The 22,704-nt window shown below is 39.2% G+C and overlaps 1 protein-coding gene across 2 annotated transcripts in view; it reads right to left on the bottom strand.

The window, feature by feature from the left end:
* LOC103058114 (ABC-type organic anion transporter ABCA8) overlaps positions 1-22,476 on the bottom strand; it is a 72,063-nt gene extending 49,587 nt beyond the window's left edge. Inside the window, exons 1-11 of one of the 2 annotated variants that reach the window (XM_025173388.2) lie at positions 22,337-22,476; positions 21,487-21,602; positions 20,128-20,329; positions 19,282-19,440; positions 15,134-15,234; positions 13,448-13,674; positions 7,659-7,797; positions 5,376-5,561; positions 4,901-5,033; positions 1,741-1,912; positions 433-491 (exon numbers count right to left, since the gene is read on the bottom strand). In XM_025173388.2, the coding sequence (XP_025029156.1) occupies positions 433-491; positions 1,741-1,912; positions 4,901-5,033; positions 5,376-5,561; positions 7,659-7,797; positions 13,448-13,674; positions 15,134-15,234; positions 19,282-19,440; positions 20,128-20,329; positions 21,487-21,591 (1,483 nt within the window). In that variant the 5' untranslated portion in view covers positions 21,592-21,602; positions 22,337-22,476. Of the gene's footprint in view, positions 1-432; positions 492-1,740; positions 1,913-4,900; positions 5,034-5,375; positions 5,562-7,658; positions 7,798-13,447; positions 13,675-15,133; positions 15,235-19,281; positions 19,441-20,127; positions 20,330-21,486; positions 21,620-22,336 lie in introns of those variants that run through there. The other variant, XM_088138310.1, reaches the window with a different exon arrangement.
* Between the last annotated feature and the right edge of the window lie 228 nt (positions 22,477-22,704).

Here is a 22,704-nt window from a genome sequence, read left to right as displayed (position 1 = left end):
AGCAGGAGAGCAGGACTGCTATGTTAGGTGTCAACCTTTTCACATGACTCACACAATAGCTTGGATTACCCTCCCCCCGCAAAACCCCCAAATCAATAAAATCATGTCAGTTTACTGTATCTCATTAATTTCTGGCATTTTAATCCTTGAGATATCATGTACACTCAAACAAGAATTATAGTATTTCCTGCATTTTCTTGTCAAATGTCTCATGAGATTTCATGCAAAGAACCCCAACATTTAATATAAATTGGCAATCACAGTAGATTATGCCCATTTTATTTATAAAAGATGAATTAACTTTGGAGATCCAAGAATGCCATCTACACATAATAGGGATGCCCTATCTCCCAAATATTTTGTGTTGACAATCCCTAATCTACTTCATAGGATCAAAGCAATAGTCTATATTCTAAACTGTGGTTATCTTACCTTTCAAAGCTTCTGTTTCTGTGCTTTTCATTTTGTACATTTTTTTAATGTTATTTAGTCTAAAAAATAGTGAAATAGTTATTTGTCAGTACATTGGGGGATTCTTCTCACAAATCTCACAATCATTCAATATATCACTTTGAAATAGGAGAATATTAATTTAGCATTCAGTATATCATTGTAAATGTTAGACATGGGATATATTTTCCTCTGGCATATGCCCAACAGACATAAGAAAATAATAATTAATATAAAAACATAATAATTAATATAATATAATATAATATAATATAATATAATATAATATAATATAATATAATATAATAATAAAAGACAATACAGGTAGTCCTCAGGTTAGGACAGCAATTGGGACCAGAATTTCCATTGCTAAGCAATGAGGTTGTAAATCGCAACACCAGTTGCCATCTAACCTCAGGACTGTGTGGGTCATTAGGTGACGAGCACACAAGATCGCTACATGGGAAGAGGCAGAAGTCCCAGGCAAGCAAGCCAGCAGGTGAGAGCTACAGGCAAGAGGTACAGGCAGGCAGGTGCCATGGGTGGGCACTACGGAGCATGGGGGGGCAGGTGAAAAAGCAGTGGAAGCAGGAGTGGGAGTGCCTTACAACCTCCTGCCAGCTTCTGCATTGACTTTGCTTGTGGGAAGCCAGCAGAGAAGGCTGCAAATGGCACTCATGACCGTGGGATGCTGCAACAGTCATAATCGCAAGCCAGTTGCCAAGCGCCCAAATTGTGATCACGTGACCATGGGGCCACTGCAATGGCTGCAACTTCAAGGACCAGTCGTAAGTCTCCCTCGTTCAGCACCATCATAACTTTGAACGGTCACTGAATGAGTGTGATGGAAGACTTGAGTGAGGAGGTCCAAGGTCATAGGGAGAGGAATCTCAAGCATCTCCTCAACCCGCAGCCTGAGCATGTGAAAACTAAGAGGATGAGACTGGCACCACCCTAAGGAATTCAGAGTTTAGTTGCTGTCGCTGGGGGTTAGAGTTAGTCTGGCAAGATTCTGTCTAGTAGGTGTAAGCTAATAAAGTAACTGAACTGTTCCTGAATCGTCTTGCTGAGTTTCTTGGGCTGAACCCGACAATGAGTGATGGTAAACCAAGGACTACCTGCAGCAGCAGAAATGTATTTCTCATATTACTTTCTCCATATGAAAGAATCTTCCCTGATGCCCTCTGAAAGCAGAAATTAAAGTGATCTTTGAAAAAGAGAAGAACCTATAAATAAAAGAAATCTACAATATGTTCACAGTATTGAGTGTCCACATTCAATGTCTCTTACCTTATGGCTTCCTTCCCATCAAATTCAGGAGGCAAAGGTTCAGCATTGTCACTGAAGATATTCCCATGATTCCGTTCATTTGTAGGAGCATCATCAACATAGGAGCTTTTTGATTTAAACCAATAGGTCTTCTTCAAGAAAAACAGTGGAGGATGAGGCACCCCATATTTGTCTACAATCAAAATTTTACAAATAGCAAGTTGTCATAAATCCAAAATAACTGTAAATTCTTAATGTTCACATTGAACATGTAATAAATTACAATGTTAGTCTTTTGTAGTATTTTTTTCACTGTGTACCTGACAATAAAGTGAATGTGTGATGATGCAGTCAGTTCAGCTCTCTGCCTAATAAGTCACAACTTACATCAAAACTAAAAAAAAGAGGAAAATAACACCAAAGCCACAAATAGGAATATATAATTTATTTGAGAATTCCTGCTGATATTGCTAGCCATGTCATTAGCAGAGAAATCTGCATGTGACACAGATATAACTAAGGCTGGTGACCTACTTCAGACTGGATGAGTCCAGTTTGAAAAGTTATTTGAAGACAGATTAATCTCCCAAAAGAATAAAGGGAAAGAGCCATAAGGAAATGAGGCTTGAAATAATGTGGGAAAAAAATAATATTGCAGACTGCCACCAAAGTGTGTGGATTTAAGCCGATAGGCACTATGAAAAAGGATGCTTGGTGAAAAGATGAAATGAAAGAAACTGTGGGTGAGAAAGAAAATGCAAACAATAGAATGGTTGCTACAAAAAATAAGAATGAGAACAATGCTTTAAAGACACAAAGAGAGTTGCAAAATATGTGGCCAAATAGCAAGGAACAGTTGAGATTAAAAGAGGCAGGACAATGCAGAACAATTTTGATGCAAGTAAAAAAATATTTTAGAAGTGGGTGAAGACAGCTAAAGAAGCAGCCTTCAGTAGAATAAATGTAATAAACAGTAAAAATGATGACGTGATTTGGGATGAACCTGAAGTGAGAAGCGACTTTCCTGTAAGAAGTACTTTAAAAATAAATATGGGAATGATAGTGGTATGTCAAAGGGTAGAAATAAAATGAATACTATGAATGTATGTGTCCAAGAAAAAAATGATGAAAAGCAAATTTTAAATGCTGCTAGAATGTTTAAAAATGGCAAAGTGGTTGGTAGAGATGGTGTAACTTAAGACAGGTCAAAATATGGATGTGGTTTCCTTATGGGATGGCTATGGAACTTCTTTAATGTATTTGTGAAGACAGTGTCTGCGTGTGAAGGCTGAGAGCAAGACTCAGTGCAAGACACTCTAGTTTGTTAAGGGTGCCTGGGGAAGTGTCAGGCAGAACTCTGACTGAAAAAATACAAGGACAATTTGGCTTTAGACCAGACTGTTATTTTCAGCAAGACATTTAGAAATGTATGAGTTTGAGGAAGAAGTTTACGATTGATTGATTGATTGATTATGTGCCATCAAGTCATTGTTGACCCTTAGTGACCACCTAGATAGATTTCCTCCATGACGATCTGTCCCTAACCTGGTCCTTCCAGTATTCCAATAATGGGGCACCCAACACCACTATAACTGAGTCCATCCAACTTGCTGCTGGTTGTCCTCTTTTCTCTTTCCTTCCATTTTCCCAGCACTGGAGCCTTCTCCAGAGAGTTAGATCTTTGTGTAATGTGTCCAAAGTAGGACGGTTTGAGCCTGGTCATTTGGGCCTTGAGTGAGAACTCTGGGTTGATTTGTTCGAACCTCCATTGGTTTATATTTTTGGCTATTCATGGTATTTTCAGGAGTCTTCTCCAAAACCAAAGTTCAAAAGCATCAATACTCTTCCTGTCCTGCTTCTTCAAAGTCCAAAATTCACTTTCATAGCGTGTCACAGGGAATACCATGGCTTGCACAATTCTGATAGTATACTATACTAATGTATATGATTGTGATTTAAAAGTATATGATGTTAATAGGTATGAATGTAGAATAGTTTGTATGAAGTGTATATGATGGAATTAAAGCATGATTGAGAATAAATGGGACGCTTAGCAAAAGGTTCAATATTGAACAGAGAGCAAGAGAAGGAGGTGTGATATCCCCTTGGCTGTTTTGCATATTTTTTTATCATTGTATAAGGAATTATTGTGGTGAAATTAATCGTGTTGGTTGGGAATGTGATATATGTGGATTTTTGTAATGATGATGCCATACTGTTGGCTGAGAACCCAAATAATTGCAACAAATGTTATGAAGAAACACAGCATGAAAATTATAGTATCCAAGAGCACAATAGTTGTATTTCACAGGGAAAATGGAATGAACAATTGCAAGTTACACATAAATAGCAATAAACTGGTATAAGTGGGTGAATTTGTGTACCTTGGTAGAACGTTTACTAAAAATAGGAACATGGATGGAATGTTTTTAAGACATACAAATGCTGGTAGAAAAGTATGTATTGGTTGGAATGAGTTCTGTTGTGAACATGTTTGTCAAAAGAAGCAGAAATGGCTAGGTATAAAAGCAGGTTTCTGTCAATTTGTTAGAATTGGATATCAGGAGAAACATAAAACTCACTTTAATGCAGTACAAATGTGTTACTTAAAAACTGTGAATGGTAAAACAAGAAACTAAAAAGCCAAGAATGAATGGGTGCTGACTATCTGTGGATTGAGTACAAAGTGAATGATTTGAATGAAAACAGTACACTGGGATTGTTTGATCATACAGGGAAAATAAATGGGAACTGAATTGCAACACAAGAAGGGGAAGCCAATGGAACTGATGAGCTCCACAAAATGACAGAGTTTTAGAGAACAAAAGGAAAGTTTTTCTTCTCTCTTGTCATCCACCTTTAATTTCATTTGCTTACTCTGTCTTACACCATTTCTGTGCTTTGCATAACACTGGTTACTTTAAAATGGACTACAGTAACTTGTAGGCATGTATGCATGATATCTGAACAATACTGTTGTATTTAGAAGCTTCAGATGAATTTCAGGCAACTTAATCTAAAGAAAGATATAATCTTGCTGTCTCAGCTTTTCCCCAAAGTGTCATTTTTCACACCAGTTACAGTTCATACTCAGATCCAAAATGATGCATCTGAGATAATGAAATGCAACTTGCAGAAATGCAATTTTCAAACTATAATATATTCACAATAATATTCTTACCAGGCACAATCTTGTCAAAATAGAAAGCCAGCAGCATATATAAAACACTGTCAAAAAACAAGAAATAACCATACGGTTCGAACATTAAGACAGACAAATCGAAGATTCTTCCATATTTTTGAAAATAGAGAGCCTGCATGAAAAGAACAAAGTCCAAATTGTTGCAAATCAAATCCTGATAGGCAGGAACAAAGAACTGGAATGTAGCTAACTGTTTAGTAAGTTAAACTATTGATCAGACTCTAATCCCCTTGAAATGAAAGCAAGGATCTCAGCAGTATGAAGGAAGGAATAGAATGGAATGCCATTTTGTGCCCATGTCCAGTTTTCTGTGTGCCCCTTATCAAAATAACTTTAGAAAAGAAATGCCTATGCTACCTGAGTTCATCAAAGTAAGAATCAAATGTGTTTCCTGTTAGCCCCACCATGGTTAGGAAGGTAGAATTTTGAAGTAAAATACAGTGTGGCACTCTACCTTTGAAAGCCCAGCACCAAAGGCAAATGGGCAGAATATGCTCAAGAGCAATTCCAAAGTTGGAGGCATCATCCTGGTTGTTGTAGTAACGACGAGGGCTCCAAAACAGAAAATGGAGATGAAGATAACAAAGCTAGTTATTCTGGGCTTCTTTAGGAGACAGATCAACATGAAACAGAAACATATCTGAGAAAGAAGAAATTGCCAGTTAGTAGGAAACACTTTCTCTACAAATATGCAAGTTACAATGAATGAATAAAGTATTCAGTGGATCTGCACTGTATATATTTTCATAGTGCAACTGTTGCACCCCACATTAAAACAATCAACCATTGCAGCAGATACTTCCAGGCCAGGGTTCAAACTGCAATTGAATTAATAGGAAGACAGTGCATAATGCCTTCCCATAGCCATGTTTTCCAAAAGGTTACTATATCTCTAAACAAGAGGATATGGAGTCCAGTCACTGTAGTAATATACCATCCAAACTGTAAATGTTCAAGATGAAGAAGGTTAAGGGAGGCAGAAAATCAGCAATAGAGAATTGAGTCCAGCATTTGGCTCTAAGTGCTCTGGCATCCAGACCACATGAAAAGACTATGGGGCCCCAAATGGAACCTGGCACCAAATTGCCTGTTCCACATCCTCTAAAGAGCCTATCCAAGACATCCTATCATACTTTTCTGTGCCCATCATTATAGAGATCCTACTTTTGCCCTTCCGCTCTTCCTCAGACTCAAGAATTTTGAATAAGTATCCATTCAGCCTCCCTGCTCAATATTGGTGGTTCAACTTTTTAGCCTGCTATTGGACTTTATTCTCTTTGGAACCTTCTCCTTCTACATCACAACTGCATAAGAATGCTCTCCCTCATACTTTTATTTCAGAGAGAGTCCTTTTCCCCACCCCTACCCCTGGCTACAAGTTAGAGAAGACCTCTGTCCTCTCACCCTATGAGGGGATGCTCCCTGTGAATCTACCCCAGTACTATTTGCAGGAGAGTCTTCGGAAAGCACCACAGACCTGGGTATTCCATTTGTGACCATTACAATGGTAATGGTAAAGCAAACAAGGTGGCCACAAGCAGAAGCTCTCAGTGGCCCTATCCTGGTTCTGCTGTCTCCCAGTGCCAAATGGTCTTGTTCTTCCTTCAGTGCTCTTGTTTTAAGGTGGCTGTGCTTAACATAGTGTCCCACCTTCAGTGCTGTAGAGAAGTGGCAGGGGAATGGAGAATGTTGCTTCACTCTCCCAGCACTCCTCCACCACCAAAAATGCCATCTCCATCTTGTACAGAGACCTCCAGTTCTCCCAACTAATCTGTACACTCTCTATTTATTTATTATATTTATATAACCGCCCATCTCACACAAGGTGACTATTCTATTGTCCTTTCATCATTCTCCCAACACTGCCATCTCTATATTCCTCCTTCCTCTCTCAGCTATTGACTTCCACCTTTCCTCATCTTCCACATTCACTCACATTTTTCCCACATTTGTTCTTCTCCTTCTTGCAATTCATCCAGTTCTTCCATATTCTCCTCCACCTGCTACACTTTCTCTGACCCATTCAACAATTTAAAATCTTCCAATATTCTTCCATCAGTCTCTCCTTTCCCCCCCTCCCTCTCACCTTCATATTCTATTTTTCAGCATTTACCTTATGTACCTTTTTTACAGGTACATCCATATAACATCTAACACTCAACATATCAACACTCAACTCAGGGTACCTTTTTCAAAAATAAGGAAGTAACAGGCTCTCTATAACTAGCCTAAGCCAGTTAGCAGACTGCAACATTTGGGATGAGCTGAAATTTCTGAATAGTTGCCTACAAAGCATTTAATAGTAATCTAATCTGGAATTTATCAAGAAACAAATTATAAGTAGCCAAACTTTCAATATAATCTGGAACGGTACAGTTGGCTTATCAAATGAATGCCAATAAATACAAAATAGAGGAACATACTTTTTCCTATCTCTCATCTAACCAAACCAAATAACTTTTCCCTAAAAGAAATAATCTGTCTATTTTGAGCCAGTCTAGGTGTGCTTTCTTTGTACTGGTATCTCCAAGGTCCTTCAAACTATTCCATGTTTGGGTATTTTATTAAGAAGAGAGAACTGAAGGAAAACCTTGAGAAATAAATGTTTTAATTTAATATTAAAAAGTTGCTTCTCATCCTGATCCAGAAACTGTCCTCCAGCCGAGCAAAAACATATATTCTGAATGTTGCATCAAAAATATCACTTTAACTGTGAAAATGAAAGCCCAAGACTTACAGACGATGTGCCATAAAGGAAAAACAGGAGAAATATGGCAGAGTTGCTGCTTAGGTGAAAATATGTAGCTTTCAAACAAAATGACAACACAGTCGTTGGAACTGAGATGTACATAGTATACAGCAAACCCCAGGAGAGCCTACAAAGAGAAAGATATCGTTAACCTCCTTGATGCATTTGTTTCTGATTTTTCTCTACCTCCCCTAAATTGTTTTTCCAGCTTAGCTCAATATTATGGTCCAGGCCTACAGGACAAAAACACTGATTGCAGGAAAGGGTTCCCTTGTTCAGTAAAATCAATGCTCTTATCATAGAAGGAGTCTGACAGGAACAGGAGCCTAGTATAAAGAAGAGTGGGAGGCCTTCAATAGCCTTTCCATGACCCCTTGTCTACAGCAATTCTAGGAACAACAGAAAAATAAAATTATTTTTTTTATTTTTTAAAACAGAAAAAAAATATTAGTATTGTTGGTCAGCCAGATGTTTAGACTGGATTTGGAATTTTTATCCACCTATCGAGTCCTTCCCAAAGATCTGAGATAGGCAGATGTTGTTTGGTGGTCTAAAGGTATTGCTGCAGGATGTAAGCTGTTCCAAGTAAAGCTGCCTTTTGCAATTGACTGGTGGTGATTTTCTCAATGCCAATGGTGTTCAAGTGGTGCTCCAGATGTTTTGGGATTGCACCCAAGGCACCTATTATTATTGGTACTATCTTTGCTTTCTTTTGCCACAATCGTTCTACTGCTATCTGCAGGTCTATATTTGTCTGTTTTGTGGTCCCGCCAGTTCTTGCTTGCAGGCAGATGGTATTTCTTGCAGGATGTGTTATCCCATTGTTTGTAGTCAGTCTGTGCAATCTTGCAGCAGCTCAATAGGTGGTCCACTGTATCTTCCACTTCTTTGCAGAGGCGGCATTTGCTGTCTGTTGCATCATCATCATCATCATCATCATCATCATCATATTTAAATTTATTGGCTGCCCAACTCCAAGGACCCAAGGATGACTCTTCCAAACTAAGGTCATGCAGAGGTCTCCCTCAACTCTTCCCAGATTTCTGCGTCTTGGTAAAACAATGGCAGATATAATCAAAGAATATCTGCATTAGGTAATATGCTTTGGGGTCTGTTCCTTTTGCTACTCAGAGCAAGGACTTCCTCTTTAAAACCTTCTTTAAAACCTCTTTTGTTAACAAAAAGGAATGTGGAAAACATTTTCAGGGCCATCAATCTTCTGGCATCTCTTTTGTTTAGATCAGAGGAATGACAATAACCCAGCTCAATGATCTGGCCAAACCTTTTCTCTTTCTTTTGACTTTCTTTCTAACTCTTTCTTTCTAACTATTGTTATTCTTGATCACCTCTTTTATTCCCCATTTTTTCTATGTAGGACTATTTGGCCTAGCAATATCCTTGCTTTAAGGCAGAAATCTCATTTTAGAGAAGGAGAATAGCATCTTTTCTATTTTCTTCTCCATCTGTAGCAGGAGAATGGAAGAGAGAGAGAGAGAGAGAGACCCCAATGTGCTTAATTCTTATAGATTCTTATAGATCATTTAACCAGCTGTGTCCAAGGAGGGTGGGTTGTGGTATTCAAAAATAGGAAGATGGCAGTCAAGGTATCACAGTTCAAGCCTCACTCTTTTGTATTGCATTGACATCACACGCACACGCACACAATTGGGTCTTTAAATTGCGATGCTGCAACTGCCAGTTTGCCTCTTTTGACCCTCCTGTGTATACCATTATTATTGCTATGATCTATTTATGTGATTGTCTTGTATGCTATAAGCATCGAGTTCTATGTGGTGCTACATTCTCCATAAATTATCAAGTGCTACAGTTTGGTTGCCCTGTGTACCAATAATCTTAGTTAATTATTTCATTATACTGATTGGTTATTTTAGTTTCATTTTGCGGCTTCCAAAACACTTTAGCCTGTTTAATAACCTAAAGCGCTAAGGTCCTGACTGAACGGGTTAGTATTATTAGTTTGTATTCATGGAAGATGAAAGTGGGCACCGATGAGCCTGGGCATGTTTGCATTCATACATGCCTTGTATATTCTCATGTGACATTGGCAAAGTTTGCAGGCACAAGGTGGCATGTAGTTCTGGAAGAGACAAAATGACTAGAATTGCAGGTTTTATATGTTAACCCCCTAACCCCATTATTACCCTTGCAGTAAGTCTATGACTCTTGGTTTCCCTATGAGGTTGAACTGTAACACAGCACACCCAGAGATGTTCTTGCTTAATGGGCAAAATTAGGGCATCCTAAACCCAGGCCTTTGGCAGAAGGATTTCTTGGAAGACCAATGGAAAATATACCTCACTCTTGCCAAGAGATTTTTCTCCAAACTCCAAGGGGAAGTGAGATCTCACTTGACACACTGTCTTGGGCTGATTAAGGAAGTTGCTGTAAGGCTCCCTGCCACTCATGAAATTACTTCTGTGTGGAGCCCTTTTAGCCTAACTGTTTTTCTACTTTTGTCCCCTCCCCTTTCCCTCCATAGCTAATTCCCATTTGAGAGGTCAGAGCTGTGGAGTAAAACCCATCTAGATTGCTATAGGACTTGGGTTCTGGTCCTGCCAAAATCGATCCAAGTGACCTAGGATGTGGTAAGTCCCAGCTGCCTAGAGGCAGTTTTCTAAAATGAGCAGAAGACTCCATTTTTGGAGTAGTCCCTAGTGAGATCATGCTCCTTCCAACCCCCACCCCTAAAAACATAGCTGCGGAGGCTGTTATACACACCCCAAAGACACTTGCTGAGTTGTAATATTGGGTATTTAAACTGGGTGGTAATCCATGGAAAGAAAAATGCTTTAAAGTAGATCTGCGCATGGTAGCATTGTTTGAGTTTTTCAGGAACATAAAGAAAAGTACAAAAGTATAAAGAAATGTTCAAGAGCATAAAAAAGCATCTGCTGCACTTGGGAGCCTACTTAGTGGATGCAGAGTTATATCTGAGAAACTAAAAGAAGTAGAAGCAGAATTAGAAGCAAAGGGGGATGTTAGCAGGCTCTTGGGTAGAGGTAGTTGCATTAAGAACAGAAAAGAGTGGGTGAGTTGAAAGGGAGAAGAATTCTAAACAGAAATGCTCACCTAAAACTGGTGGCCCAACTGCAAACTTCATTGGACTCAATGACCAGCAGCTATGGGAGGCCCCAATTCATAATAAATTGGTAAACTGAAGTTACCCTCCCAGGCACCTGTAAGACTGTCTCTCCTGGCCAGTGTTGGAGATCCTTACCCTATCTGAGGTAAAGGTCCTAACAATGATCCTTCCCAGTGGCTGCCCCATTTTTTGGAATATCTTGCCTCCTGAGGTACATGGTGCACCCAACTTACTAGCCTTTAAGAAGGCCCTCCTGTTTTTTCTTAAATATATGGGTGATAATGGTGGTAGATTTGACTTATACATAGGTTTTATTGTTTGGTATTTATTTATTTATTCAATTTATATAGCTGCCCATCTCAGACCAGTGACTCTGGTCAGCTAACAACAATAAAAACAATCAACGTTAAAAACAGTACAAAAAATAAATATAATATAGATGCAGCCAAGACATCTTAAACAACTGTTGATGTCAATGCAACCATGAAATGGGGCCCTTCACACACTCAGGGCCCCAGGCCCAGGCACAAAGCCAGGTCTTCAAAGCCTTCCGAAAAGCCAAAAGGGTCGGGGCCATCCTAATCTCAGGAGGGAGGATGTTCCAGAAGGCAGGCACCACAGCAGAAAAGGCACGTCTCCTGGTCCTTGCCAGCCAACATTCCTTGGCTGACAGGACCCGGAGCATGTCCAACCTGCCAGATTGAATTGGATGGGTGGAAACAACTGGGAAAAGATGGTCCCTAAGGTAATCCAGTCCCAAGCCATGAAGGGCTTTATAGGTGACAACCAGCTCCTTGAATTGCACCCAGAAACACACCGGCAACCAGTGCAGCTCCCAAAGCAGTGGTGTTACATGTGTTGAGTAGCCGACACTATTTACAACCCAGGCAGCTGCATTCTGTACCAGCTGAAGCTTCCGAATGCTCTTCAAGGGCAGCCCCATGTACAGCGCATTGCAATAGTCCAGACAGGAGGTCACAAGGGCATGAGTGACAGTGAGTAGAGCCTCCCGGTCCAGGAATGGGCACAACTGATGCACAACCCAAAGGTGTGCAAAGGCCCTCTTAGCCACGGCTGCCACCTGCTCTTCCAGCAGGAGCCATGAGTCCAAGAGGACTCCCAGATTGTGTACCAGGTCTGTCTGGGGCAGAACCACCCCATCCAGAACCAAAGATGGAAGAATCTTGGTACTGGAAGGCCCAAACACCCAAAGCCACTCAGTCTTGCTTGGGTTGAGCCAAAGCCCATTGCGCTCCATCCAAGCCCCTACAGCCTCCAGACACTGAGATAGGACATCCACGGCATCACTTAGACAGCCCAGGGAAGAGATATAAAGTTGGGTATCATCAGCATACTGGTGATACTTCACCCCGAACTGTCGGATCACCTCATCCAGTGGCCTCATGTTGATGTTCAATAAGAGGGGTGAGAGAACCAAGCCCTGTGGCACCCCACACAATAGGGACCATGGACTGGACCTCTCCCCTCCTATCAACACCAACTGGAACTGGAACAACACAGTGCCGCCCACCTCCAACTCCCAAAGCCAGTCCAGAAGGATACCATGATCAATGGTATCGAAGGCTGCTGAGAGGTCAAGAAGAGCAAGAATGAAAGTACTGCCCCCATCCCACTCCCTCCAGAGGTCATCCAAGAGTGCGATCAATGCTGTCCCAGTCCCATATCCTGGCCTGAGTCCTGGCTGAAAGGGGTCCAGATAATCTTCTTCATCCAGAGCCCTTTGAAGCTGCCGTGTGACCACTTTCTCAACAACCTTCCCTAAAAAGGGAAGTCTCCAGTCCTGGACAAAAACTATCCAGATTAGTTGGGTCAAGCGATGGCCCCTTGAGGAGGGGGTATATCAAAGAGGAATTAACCACCGCCCAGACCTAATTATGTGTCCCCTCCTAGGCAGCCTTGACCAGCCCGGAGGGGCACAGATCTAACACAGAAGTGGCTGAACTAACAGCTACAAGAACCCTGTCCACTTCCTCAGGTCCAATGGGCTCAAACTCTTCCCAGATAACCATGCAAGACTCAGCCCCCGTAGCCCCCACTGGCCTTGCATCAAGGCTGGAATTCAATGCAGGGCAGATGCAAGCGACTTTACCTGCCAGATGCTCAGCATATTCTTCACAATGGCCCTGAAGGTAGACCCCCAAATTAATGATGGCTTTATATTTAAAGACTTGTACCTTTTTCTTTTGTGGAAAAGTAAGCAACTTTGAGTCTTCAAAATAAGCAGTATACACTTATTTATATAAATAAATAAGATCATTTAGAATAAAAACAGGAAACGGACACAATATGTTGTACATGTGATTGCAGTGCCCTTCAAAGTTGGGTAATTTACAAAGTGTTTTATAAAATTGCAAATGAGAAAAATATTTAGTTAGGTTTAACTAACTTGCAGAGCAGCTGGGCAGAGCAGCAACTTACATAAAGAGGAAACAGGGACCTGAGTGATGACCCCATCACTCACCTAAGTGTCTAGAGGTCCAAAGGGGAGAGAACCCAACATGGAGCTATTGTTTTCAGCACCAGCTCCATGACCAGAGCTTGGTTAAATTCTGTGCTGAGTGTCCTGGCTGATATGGATTCATCCTCTTTTGCCCTCATAAAATGCTGCTGGGTCCAGCTGAGAAAAGGAGACCCCAGCCAACCTAGAACTCACCAGAAAGCTGCATCTCGTAGTCCCATGGAATTCATCATCTCCTTTAATTTCCGTTTCTCTCTTGAAACAGTTAGTGCCAAGAAGTACATAAATGGAGAAAAACAGAGTGATATGATCCAAAGGAACAAACCATTTTCTAATTCAATTCCTAGCGTGACAGAAGGTGATCTCATACGGATGCCATTAATAGAAGTCATTTCTTCCCAAACAGAGTGATTGGTGATCAGCTAAAAATAAAGACAAAAACATTTTTGAAATTACTGATAATTTCTTCCATAGGTGATTTGAGATGCTAGGAAAAGCATCACGGTCCTCATCACTTATACTACTACAAGACATGCCTCATTTTATATGCCACTGGTATATATATCTAAATTGATCTCCCTCTGCTGTAGATTTTTAAATATGGTTGCATACCTTGTTTTCTGGCTATATTGTAGATTTTCAGCAATGTATTGTCTTTAAGTGTTTGCCAAAATGTTTCCCAGGTGAAATGGATAAGATGATGGCAATCAAGTAGAAAATATGCAAATACCTATTTCATTTCTTTTCTTTTTTTTTCACGTCTATCCTGCCACATTCCAGAAATTCTCAGGGGCTTACATAGATGATAATAACGTCCATTAAAACATCCACAGTACAACAACCATACAAACAGTAAAACAACACTACCCAAACACAAAGCTATAAGCAATAAAAATAGAAAATAAAAATGGCAATGATAAATCAGGAGAAGGCTTTCTGAAACAACTCAGTCTTTAAAAGCTTCTGAAACATCAACAAGGATAGGCTGTTCCACAGCATTGGTGCTGCCACAGAGTGTCTATGTGTGGAAGGATAAGTCTACACTACCATATATTTTCTGTAAGAGTTTGCTAATATTTGAATTCAACTTTTTTTTCTATGTGTGACAAAGGAGCAAGAAAGAAGACTTTTAAGTACTTTAGTCAATTTATTTTTGGATTTCTTTGTTTATAATGTAATTGTTCAGGCTTCCTTCTCTTTTTCCTTCCATTTTAATTTTATAAGATATGGTTAACTCAGTTATATGCATATCATTTTTTCAGTTAATTTGTTGCCACGATACAGCAACTTAACAATAATCTAACACTGGAACCAAAAGAAAGAACACACTTAGGAAAAGAAAGTGCCTGGATGTGTAAACAGAGGGCACAGTCGGTCATATAGGGCTAGGAAAGATGCATGAGATGTAAACCTCTCCCAGCATGCCTGACCTTTGAGCCCCATCTCTTCTGTCTCTCTTCAGCATTGCTATTCTCCTATCAGAAAAGTTCATTCCTACAACAGCTAGAAGAAAAACTGCTGAAGCTGGATCTCACCACAAGGGTTGGAGTTCTGCCTGGTTTCTAGTCTGATGCCTTAACCACCACACAAAACTGGCTCTCTGATTTATTTAATGTATACTTACATTATTTCTATGCCCAGCACTTGACTAGGCTCTGGGCAGCTTAGAAGATCTATTCTACAGCCCAGGGAGATCCAGAGGCAGTGAGTGTAGCCCCAGTGCATAATCTGCTATAAGAACCAGTAGGATAAACAACAGCACAAGGTATCGAAATGTATAAGACTGCAAACAAAATTAAAGGAACAGAAGAGTCTCTCAAACAAAACTGAAATAATGTGGGGTGCCACTTTTGCAGATAAAAATAAGGCCTATCCACTTACTTCAATAAGTGCACTATCGATGCTAGATTGCAGCGATACAAAGCCTTGAGTCCAGTACACTGGATTATCGCAATAATGTGTAGAGTAGTTGTAACATATATCTACAAAGAAGGGAAAAAGAGAAGCAATCTTTTACAATATTGTATGTAACATCTTGTAAATTAACAGTTCCCTATTAACCAGGAAAAAGTTGGAATTTCATTGGGCTGTGGTGATCTCCCCAAAGATGGTTCACTTCACTGAAGCCTTGAATGAAGCAACCCATCAGAGAGGCTCAAGAAGCAGTGAGTCTCCTTCTCTTCTAAGAACAAAGAGAGGGCAAAACTTTCTTTTGCTTCACCTGCTTCACTGACTTCCTCAGGCACCTGAAATAGTTCCAAGAGATTTTTGTGAACTTGCACAGAGACTTCTTACAAGTGTGACTGAAGCTACGAGGTGGCTGCAAGGCAGTGAACTACTGAGGCAAATCAAAATTACCTCACGATAGTACACAACACTCAGTTCAATACATCCTCTTATATAAAGTCAAGAAGAAAATGGGAGCTGTTTCTCCTTATTTCCATTCAAAATATTCCTTGGATTTGAAAGCTGTAATTTAACTGCTGTTATTATTGAACTGGATCAAACATATTTACAATGACCATACTTTTTGGAAAAAATAAAGGACAAACCTGAAAAAAGGCATATTTGACAGAAGTTCGTAAGGATTAAAACAATTAATTGTTTCTGTTTATAATTTTGCTTTACTAAGGAAAATTCAAGAGCAAAAGCAAGAAAATAAATAATTAAATTAAACAAATCTGAAGGACAGATTTCTGAAATAAAGGACTGTCCTTTATAATAAAGGACGTATGGTCAGTGCAGACATATTACATATGTGCTTAACCCATCCCTACCGCGTTCAATTCACTTTTATGTTTTTTCTAATACATACAACTCCCACTTTCATTTAACAAAGTGCGCAGAAGTATGTTTTTGGAAACAGCCATTTTCACTTCTTTTGACAAACATTCATTCCTTACCGCAGACCACATGCTAGCCACTACCTTTTGACTAGCATTTGCACATTATTATCCTTATCACTTCAGTTAATAAGCCAACTAACCGCAAAGCAACTCAAGGTGATATACAAAAATATTAAAACATATTATAAAATCAAACAAAGCAAGACCAATAATAATAATGAAAGAACAATGCACCACACCAAGAAAATATAAACATTCATTTCACATTTTCCCTATATATCTATCTTACATTTCAAGTTGCAATCTTCTACGACCATCAATAGATGGGTCCATAAATATTTACCTCAATAGTAAATACTCATGCTTTGGTCAACTAAAGTGATCATATAACACTTCTTAGTAAGATAAAGAAATGTAGACTAGATTCCAAGACACACTCATGCCCCACATAGCAATCCCTGTTAATGCTAAGAACACAATTAAAATGTCTATTTTCAAAATTCTTGCTTAGTCTTCTTCAGTACCATTGTGGCTTTGTTTTGTTTTGTTGTATTCTGGTGTCTTCTCCCATCTTTACATTTCTAATATACATGGAATTATTAAAAAATTGTGAAACACCATCTTCATACATTTATCTGTATGCTTTCCCAGTTTGTGTGCATATTGAGGAAATGTTAACATAAAGAAACCATCATTTATCTGATTTGGGGGAGTGTTTTATCAAGGGGCACACATTCATCAGTAACATAGCGAAACAATGAGATGAAGGAAATCTTTGGTAAGCTCTGCATGATAACCTAATTCTGGGCTGTTTTAAGGATTTCTTTTAAAGCCTTCTCGGTATTTGCTATCTCAGACAGATCTGATAAATGCATTCAAATAAGATTTCTCCAGTCCAAGATCAATTTCTGGTGACTATATGGATACATTCATGTAGTTTGTATTGGCCACAATACAGAAATGTACTGTTTTTATCATCACTATTATATATCACTATTGTATCTTACATTTCATTGTTAAAATATTTTTTTCAAAAATTGCCTTCTTCCAAGTTTTTTTTTTTTTTTTTTACTTTCTGATCTATCCTCTGGCCCTGATCTTTTTTGAGGCTTCATGTCCTAATACTAACCTAGCCCAGGCCTGATTACCTTCTGAACCCAGAAAAGTTGTTTAGTCAGCTGTCTATGTGCAAAATCAATCAATAAATCCCAATGATTCCTGTGGGGGTGGGAACTGAAATGCTGCCAAGCCACCAACGATTGCTGGCATGGCTACAGTCAGGGACCAAGAAATGAAACGAGGCAAGATTTTTCACACCCACATGCTCCAGAAAGATGCAGCCCCTCCAAATGAACCAACCCCCCCCCAAAAAAACCCTAGATTTGCTTAGGGATTCATAGCCACAGCTGAAGAAAAAATAAATCAGCTCAGCTCAACCAAACTGAAGTGATAACAACAGTTACCTAACAGGATACACTTTAGGCACTAATTTACTAAACACGCTATCAAATTTCTTCAGATACAATGGACCCTTAAGTTGCTGGCTTGGTATGGTCTTGTTCATTGGTGTTCCAGTATACCAGGATCATCTCATAAATAAGAGCTTGATTTCTTTCTCACATACTCCCAAGCAGGGGTTAGGAGGAAACAGGATTCTGTTCAGTCCCATGCTGATCTTCTGAAGGCTTATATCCTAAATTCATAACACAAATTGCTTTGTTACCCCTCCTATAAATCAGCATGAAAACAGTGCCTCTTAAAATCTGCACACATGTATATGTGTTTCCCTGTAACTGAAAGTTGTAGTGTCATTCTAAAAATAAAATGTTGTAAAGCATGTTGAAAACAGATACACACATTATATATATATGCAAATACATAATGACATAAGAATATATGATGAGAATCCACATCTGCATCTGACTTCCCTGTAGACATAGGTATATCTAGAACTAATAGAAGTGAATATGTGTAGCTCAGGGCTGAACTGTGGAGTCTTTGGGGTTCTCTGAGCTTGGTTATTTTCTTGCAAATGTTTCATTACCCGGCTAGGTAACATCTTCAGTGCTAGAATGGGATGGGGTTTGCTCTCTGCTTATATACTGTGGCATGCCCTGCCAATGTTGGTGGGGGTGGGGGTTTTGTTTTGTTTTGTTTTATTTTTTCCCTCTGGTAGTTCCTTGATTAGGACATTGTTTACTGCTTGATTATATGTCTGGTGATAATCTTGGTGTTAATCTCTGCTTATCTGGGTGACGATTGCTGGTGAGGAGATGTTCTGGTCTTTTGGCAGTGGTGATCCCTGGGGTGTGCCTCTGATTTGTCCATCAAACTGAAAATAGGTAGTGAGGCAGAGGTTGATGAGGTCCATGATTCTGGGTATTTCGATCTGGGTGCATTATAAATACCCAGAATCATGTCAGAGGCACACCCATGGGATCACCACTGTCAGGACTCATAGCAGAGATTGTAACGCAATGCCTAGAAGCTATAGCACTTCCACACATACAACCTAAAGTATGGATCCGGTATGTAGATGACACCTTTGTTATAATAAAAATGGAACAACTGGAGAAGGCACATGAAACCATCAACATCATCTTCAAAGGAATAAAATTCACCAGAGAGGAAGAAAACAACAACACTCTACCCTTCCTGGATATCCTCATCAGCAGAGGAAACAACAGCAAATTAGAAACCCAAGTCTATCGGAAGACAACCCACACTAATCAAGTACTCCATTACCAAAGTAACAACCCAACCTCCCACAAGAGGAGCTGTATAAGAATATTATTCAAACGAGCACAAACACATTGCAGCAACCCAGAACAGCAGAAAAAGGAAACCAACCACCTATACATCTTCCAACCCTAACCTCTGCCATCACCCAGATAAGCAGAGATTAACACCAAGATTATCACCAGACATATAATCAAGCAGTAAACAATACCCTAATCAAGGAACTACCAGAGGGAAAAAAATAAAACAAAACAAAACCAACACCCCCACCAACACTGGCAGGGCATGCCACAGTATATAAACAGAGAGCAAACCTCATCCCATTCTAGCACTGAAGATGTTAACTAGCCAGGTAATGAAACATTTGCAAGAAAACAACCAAGCTCAGAGAACCCCAAGGACTCCACAATATCTAGAACTAAACACACAGCCATCTTGAATTACCTATAAGAGCAAGATCTTTGTTTGGAGTAATTGTTTTATATAAAGGAAATCGAAGTCGATATGAAACGTCATCTTGAAATATAACTCCAACAGCCTCTATGTCCTTTTTCTGCACTGCTTCCATGGCCTTTTCATCTTCCATCACTTCTGTCTCAATACCTTTAAGCACAGAAATCATGTTAGTAAGTGGAATCCTATACAGGACAATGGAAGAGAAATGCCTTTGCATGCTGATGTTTCATTAGCTGTATCAGTCTACCATTCCAAGGTTATATCAGAAGGTTAGCCAAAATAATAATGGATCAAAAGCTAGAGTGATATTTAACCTTCTAGCCTGAACTCTGTTATCACCTGAGTTAAGTAAAAGGAGATGGGGTACAGATAGGCAAGTGGAAATGTGTGAGTGGAGGGCCCCCAAAGGCCTTTCACTCATCTATCATTAGATGTCCTAATCTTAAAGACATCTTCGTGCATAACATATATTGGCTGGGCTCACCCATCATACTAACCCACAAAAAAATCAAATTGTTTAAATTTTACTCCTCTTATAAGGAAAATGGTGCTATTACCATTTGAAAACAGGGGTTGTTTATCAGGTTATATAAAATCAGCTAGTCACAATATATGAAGAATACCACAGTTAGACAAACCACAGTCTAACCCAGTCATGAATCATATACCGGTGATATTGCTCACTTTCTCTAAACTGACCTACATAAGGGCTGAACAGCACTGGAGGATACCTATAATAGTTTTTCTATAGTTATCAGAACTCAGTCAAAATGAGCCCAGTTGAAGTTAGCCTCTGTTGAAAACTTTGAAAACATTTTAACAGATACTTTATACCTTTTAGTGGAGAGAGTGTTTCTATTTTCTTCATTATTTCTCTTGCCATCTTAGTATCTGGAGCATACACTATTTTAACTCCAGTAATATTGAACAAAGGTTTCCCAAGGACAGCATGAGGTATTTCATGAACACCCGCACTGAACATCTCAAATGGTGATAAAAATATTATGGTGAAGAAAATCAGTAAAGAAAACCATTCCTGGAAATATGAAATAAGTCCAAGTTATTAACACTCATTAGAATATTTTGGAAGTATCATGGCAAGGCGATTCTATTGCTGAATCATAGGCATATCATTGGGGATCAACACTAATGAAAATATAGCAAAGGAGAACCCAGGAGGCTAGATCTTGCAATGATGCATACATGCATTGACTCACATAATGCACTCAAGTACATATATGTGTAGATTGGCATGCAAACCCCTACAGAAGCATGCAGCAAACTGGTGGGTGGCAAAAAAAAAAAGAAGAAAAGAAAAGAAAAGAAAAGAAAAGAAAAGAAAAGAAAAGAAAAGAAAGAAAGAAAGAAAGAAAGAAAGAAAGAAAGAAAGAAAGAAAGAAAGAAAGAAAGAAAGAAAGAAAGAAAGGCAGATGGAAGGAGACTTTAAAGTTTGCTTTTGGAACCACCCTCATTCCTAAAATGAGTGCAAATGTTAGTTTTGAGACTGAAAAGACTAGTGAAACAAATATACTTTGCTGAGGATTTTATACTGGAGTATACTATTCTTCAATAAACTCCATTCTCCCCTATATTGCACAGGAAGAAAAGCTTTTAAATTGATGGCATGGGCTCTTTTTTTGGTTATAGTGAGAAATTTTAGCAATCCCAGAAAGCTCTTGTCCTTTTTTAAACTTACTTATTAAGCTCTTTTGGCTTCACATGTACAAACTGATTTTCTTCTTTTTCTTTTTTGTACCCTGGAAGTCCTCCATGTATGAGGCAATCCCTGCTATGTCAGAGTGTGGTCAGATATTGTTGTCCAGCTCTAAACCGAAGCTGAACGCATTCCATCCTATTCTGTTCCCTTATCTTGCAGATGAATGGGAACCTTCTTCTGATAACATGAAAAGGTCTCAAGATGCAGTAGACCATTAGTACTGTCTGTGGCTCATGGAGAACCGAAAAACAGAAGCTGGTCCCCACACTAAAGAGTATGAATACCTTCCCCTCCTTCCAAAAACAATTATATTCACTGAGTCCTACAATAAACACAACACAAATTGTTCTTATTCCAATTCTGGCACTAGATTTACAGCTTTCATTGTTCAGAAGCAGAGAAAGGAAACCAGGAGAAAACAAACTGCACGGGGGGGGGGGGGTTGTTTTTCACCTCAGTTACTGCTTGCCACTTGCCTGAAAACTCTGCATTCTCATTCTCCATTTCAGAATTATATTCTTCCACAAGAGCGCCACAGTCTGTTGACACACACTTCTTTTTCGCACGTACGGTCTCTGCATTTTAAGGCTTGCTTGAAATGAAAAAGAAGCCCATGAAGAAATCTTAACATCAAGCAAGCTGTAGTGGGAGGCGCAGGTTAAACATTACAACTTCCCTCCTTTCCTTGCTTATTGGCTAATGCTCTGCACATCTATTTATTTCCTAAACAGATCAATATAGGTTAAAGCCATGCAGGATTTTGGCTCGGGATTCCTTCCGCAGAGTATCTGAGCATGTCTTTTTTTTCTTAGCTAGATACAATAGAATAGACAAACACAAAATGATCAAATCTCTGTATGGTATTCCCATCTACTTCACAACACCTAGTCGCATTTCCAGGTGTCGAGGTCGAGATCCGTGTTAACAATGTGAAAGCAAAATATCCATGATCTTTAGACCACTCCAATGAAATAAAATCACAGTGTTCGAAGAAACTTCGGTAAACATCTTCCTTTTAACACAGTGTAATCTGACAGAGTTTTATTCAGAAGCAGGATACACTTCAACAAGATACAGTCCAGGCAAGGCATATGCAAATTGGATTGAGTTGAATTTAGTTTTCAATGAGTTAAATTGCATAATGTTTGAAATCTAAATAGTATTCTGCGCAACTAGATTGTTTTAAGGCACAAACGAAAAGCAAAATACCCCAAAGCTGATTCAGCATCAGTTATTTTATATATATAGATAGATAGATAGATAGATAGATAGATAGATAGATAGATAGATAGATAGATAGATAGATAGATATACAGAAATCCTTACCTTAAGCAAGCAATTTGAGCAAGAAACGGAGAAAAGGAATTAAAGACAGCTATATAATCAAAACAATGTCCATTTGGAATGTGATTTTTTTGTATATAAAAAAAGTCTACAACAGCTCTTTCTATTTTTTCATGCCTTCATTCCTTCAGTTCATTAACTCAGCCAAAAAAGCCACAGTCTTTCACAACTACTTTGGTGTTCTTATTTTCCAGGGTTTTCCCTCCTCCCATTTCCCCCCCCCCCCCAGAACAGCTGAACAGATTTCTTTGTTTTGAAGGTTTCATCAATGTTCATACAGCTGTATCTCTGAAAAGGAACCTAACTTATATTTCAGAGTTTGAGAGAGTCAAACAACTTAAAATTTATAA

Source organism: Python bivittatus, unplaced genomic scaffold (assembly GCF_059951505.1).
Source record: "Python bivittatus isolate LINGU-HERP-01145 unplaced genomic scaffold, Pbiv_v1 ctg000220_np1212, whole genome shotgun sequence".
In the NCBI taxonomy this organism is placed as follows: domain Eukaryota; kingdom Metazoa; phylum Chordata; class Lepidosauria; order Squamata; family Pythonidae; genus Python; species Python bivittatus.
The sequence above is the reverse complement of the archived record's forward strand: the minus strand, read 5'-3'. Positions and strand labels throughout refer to the sequence as shown.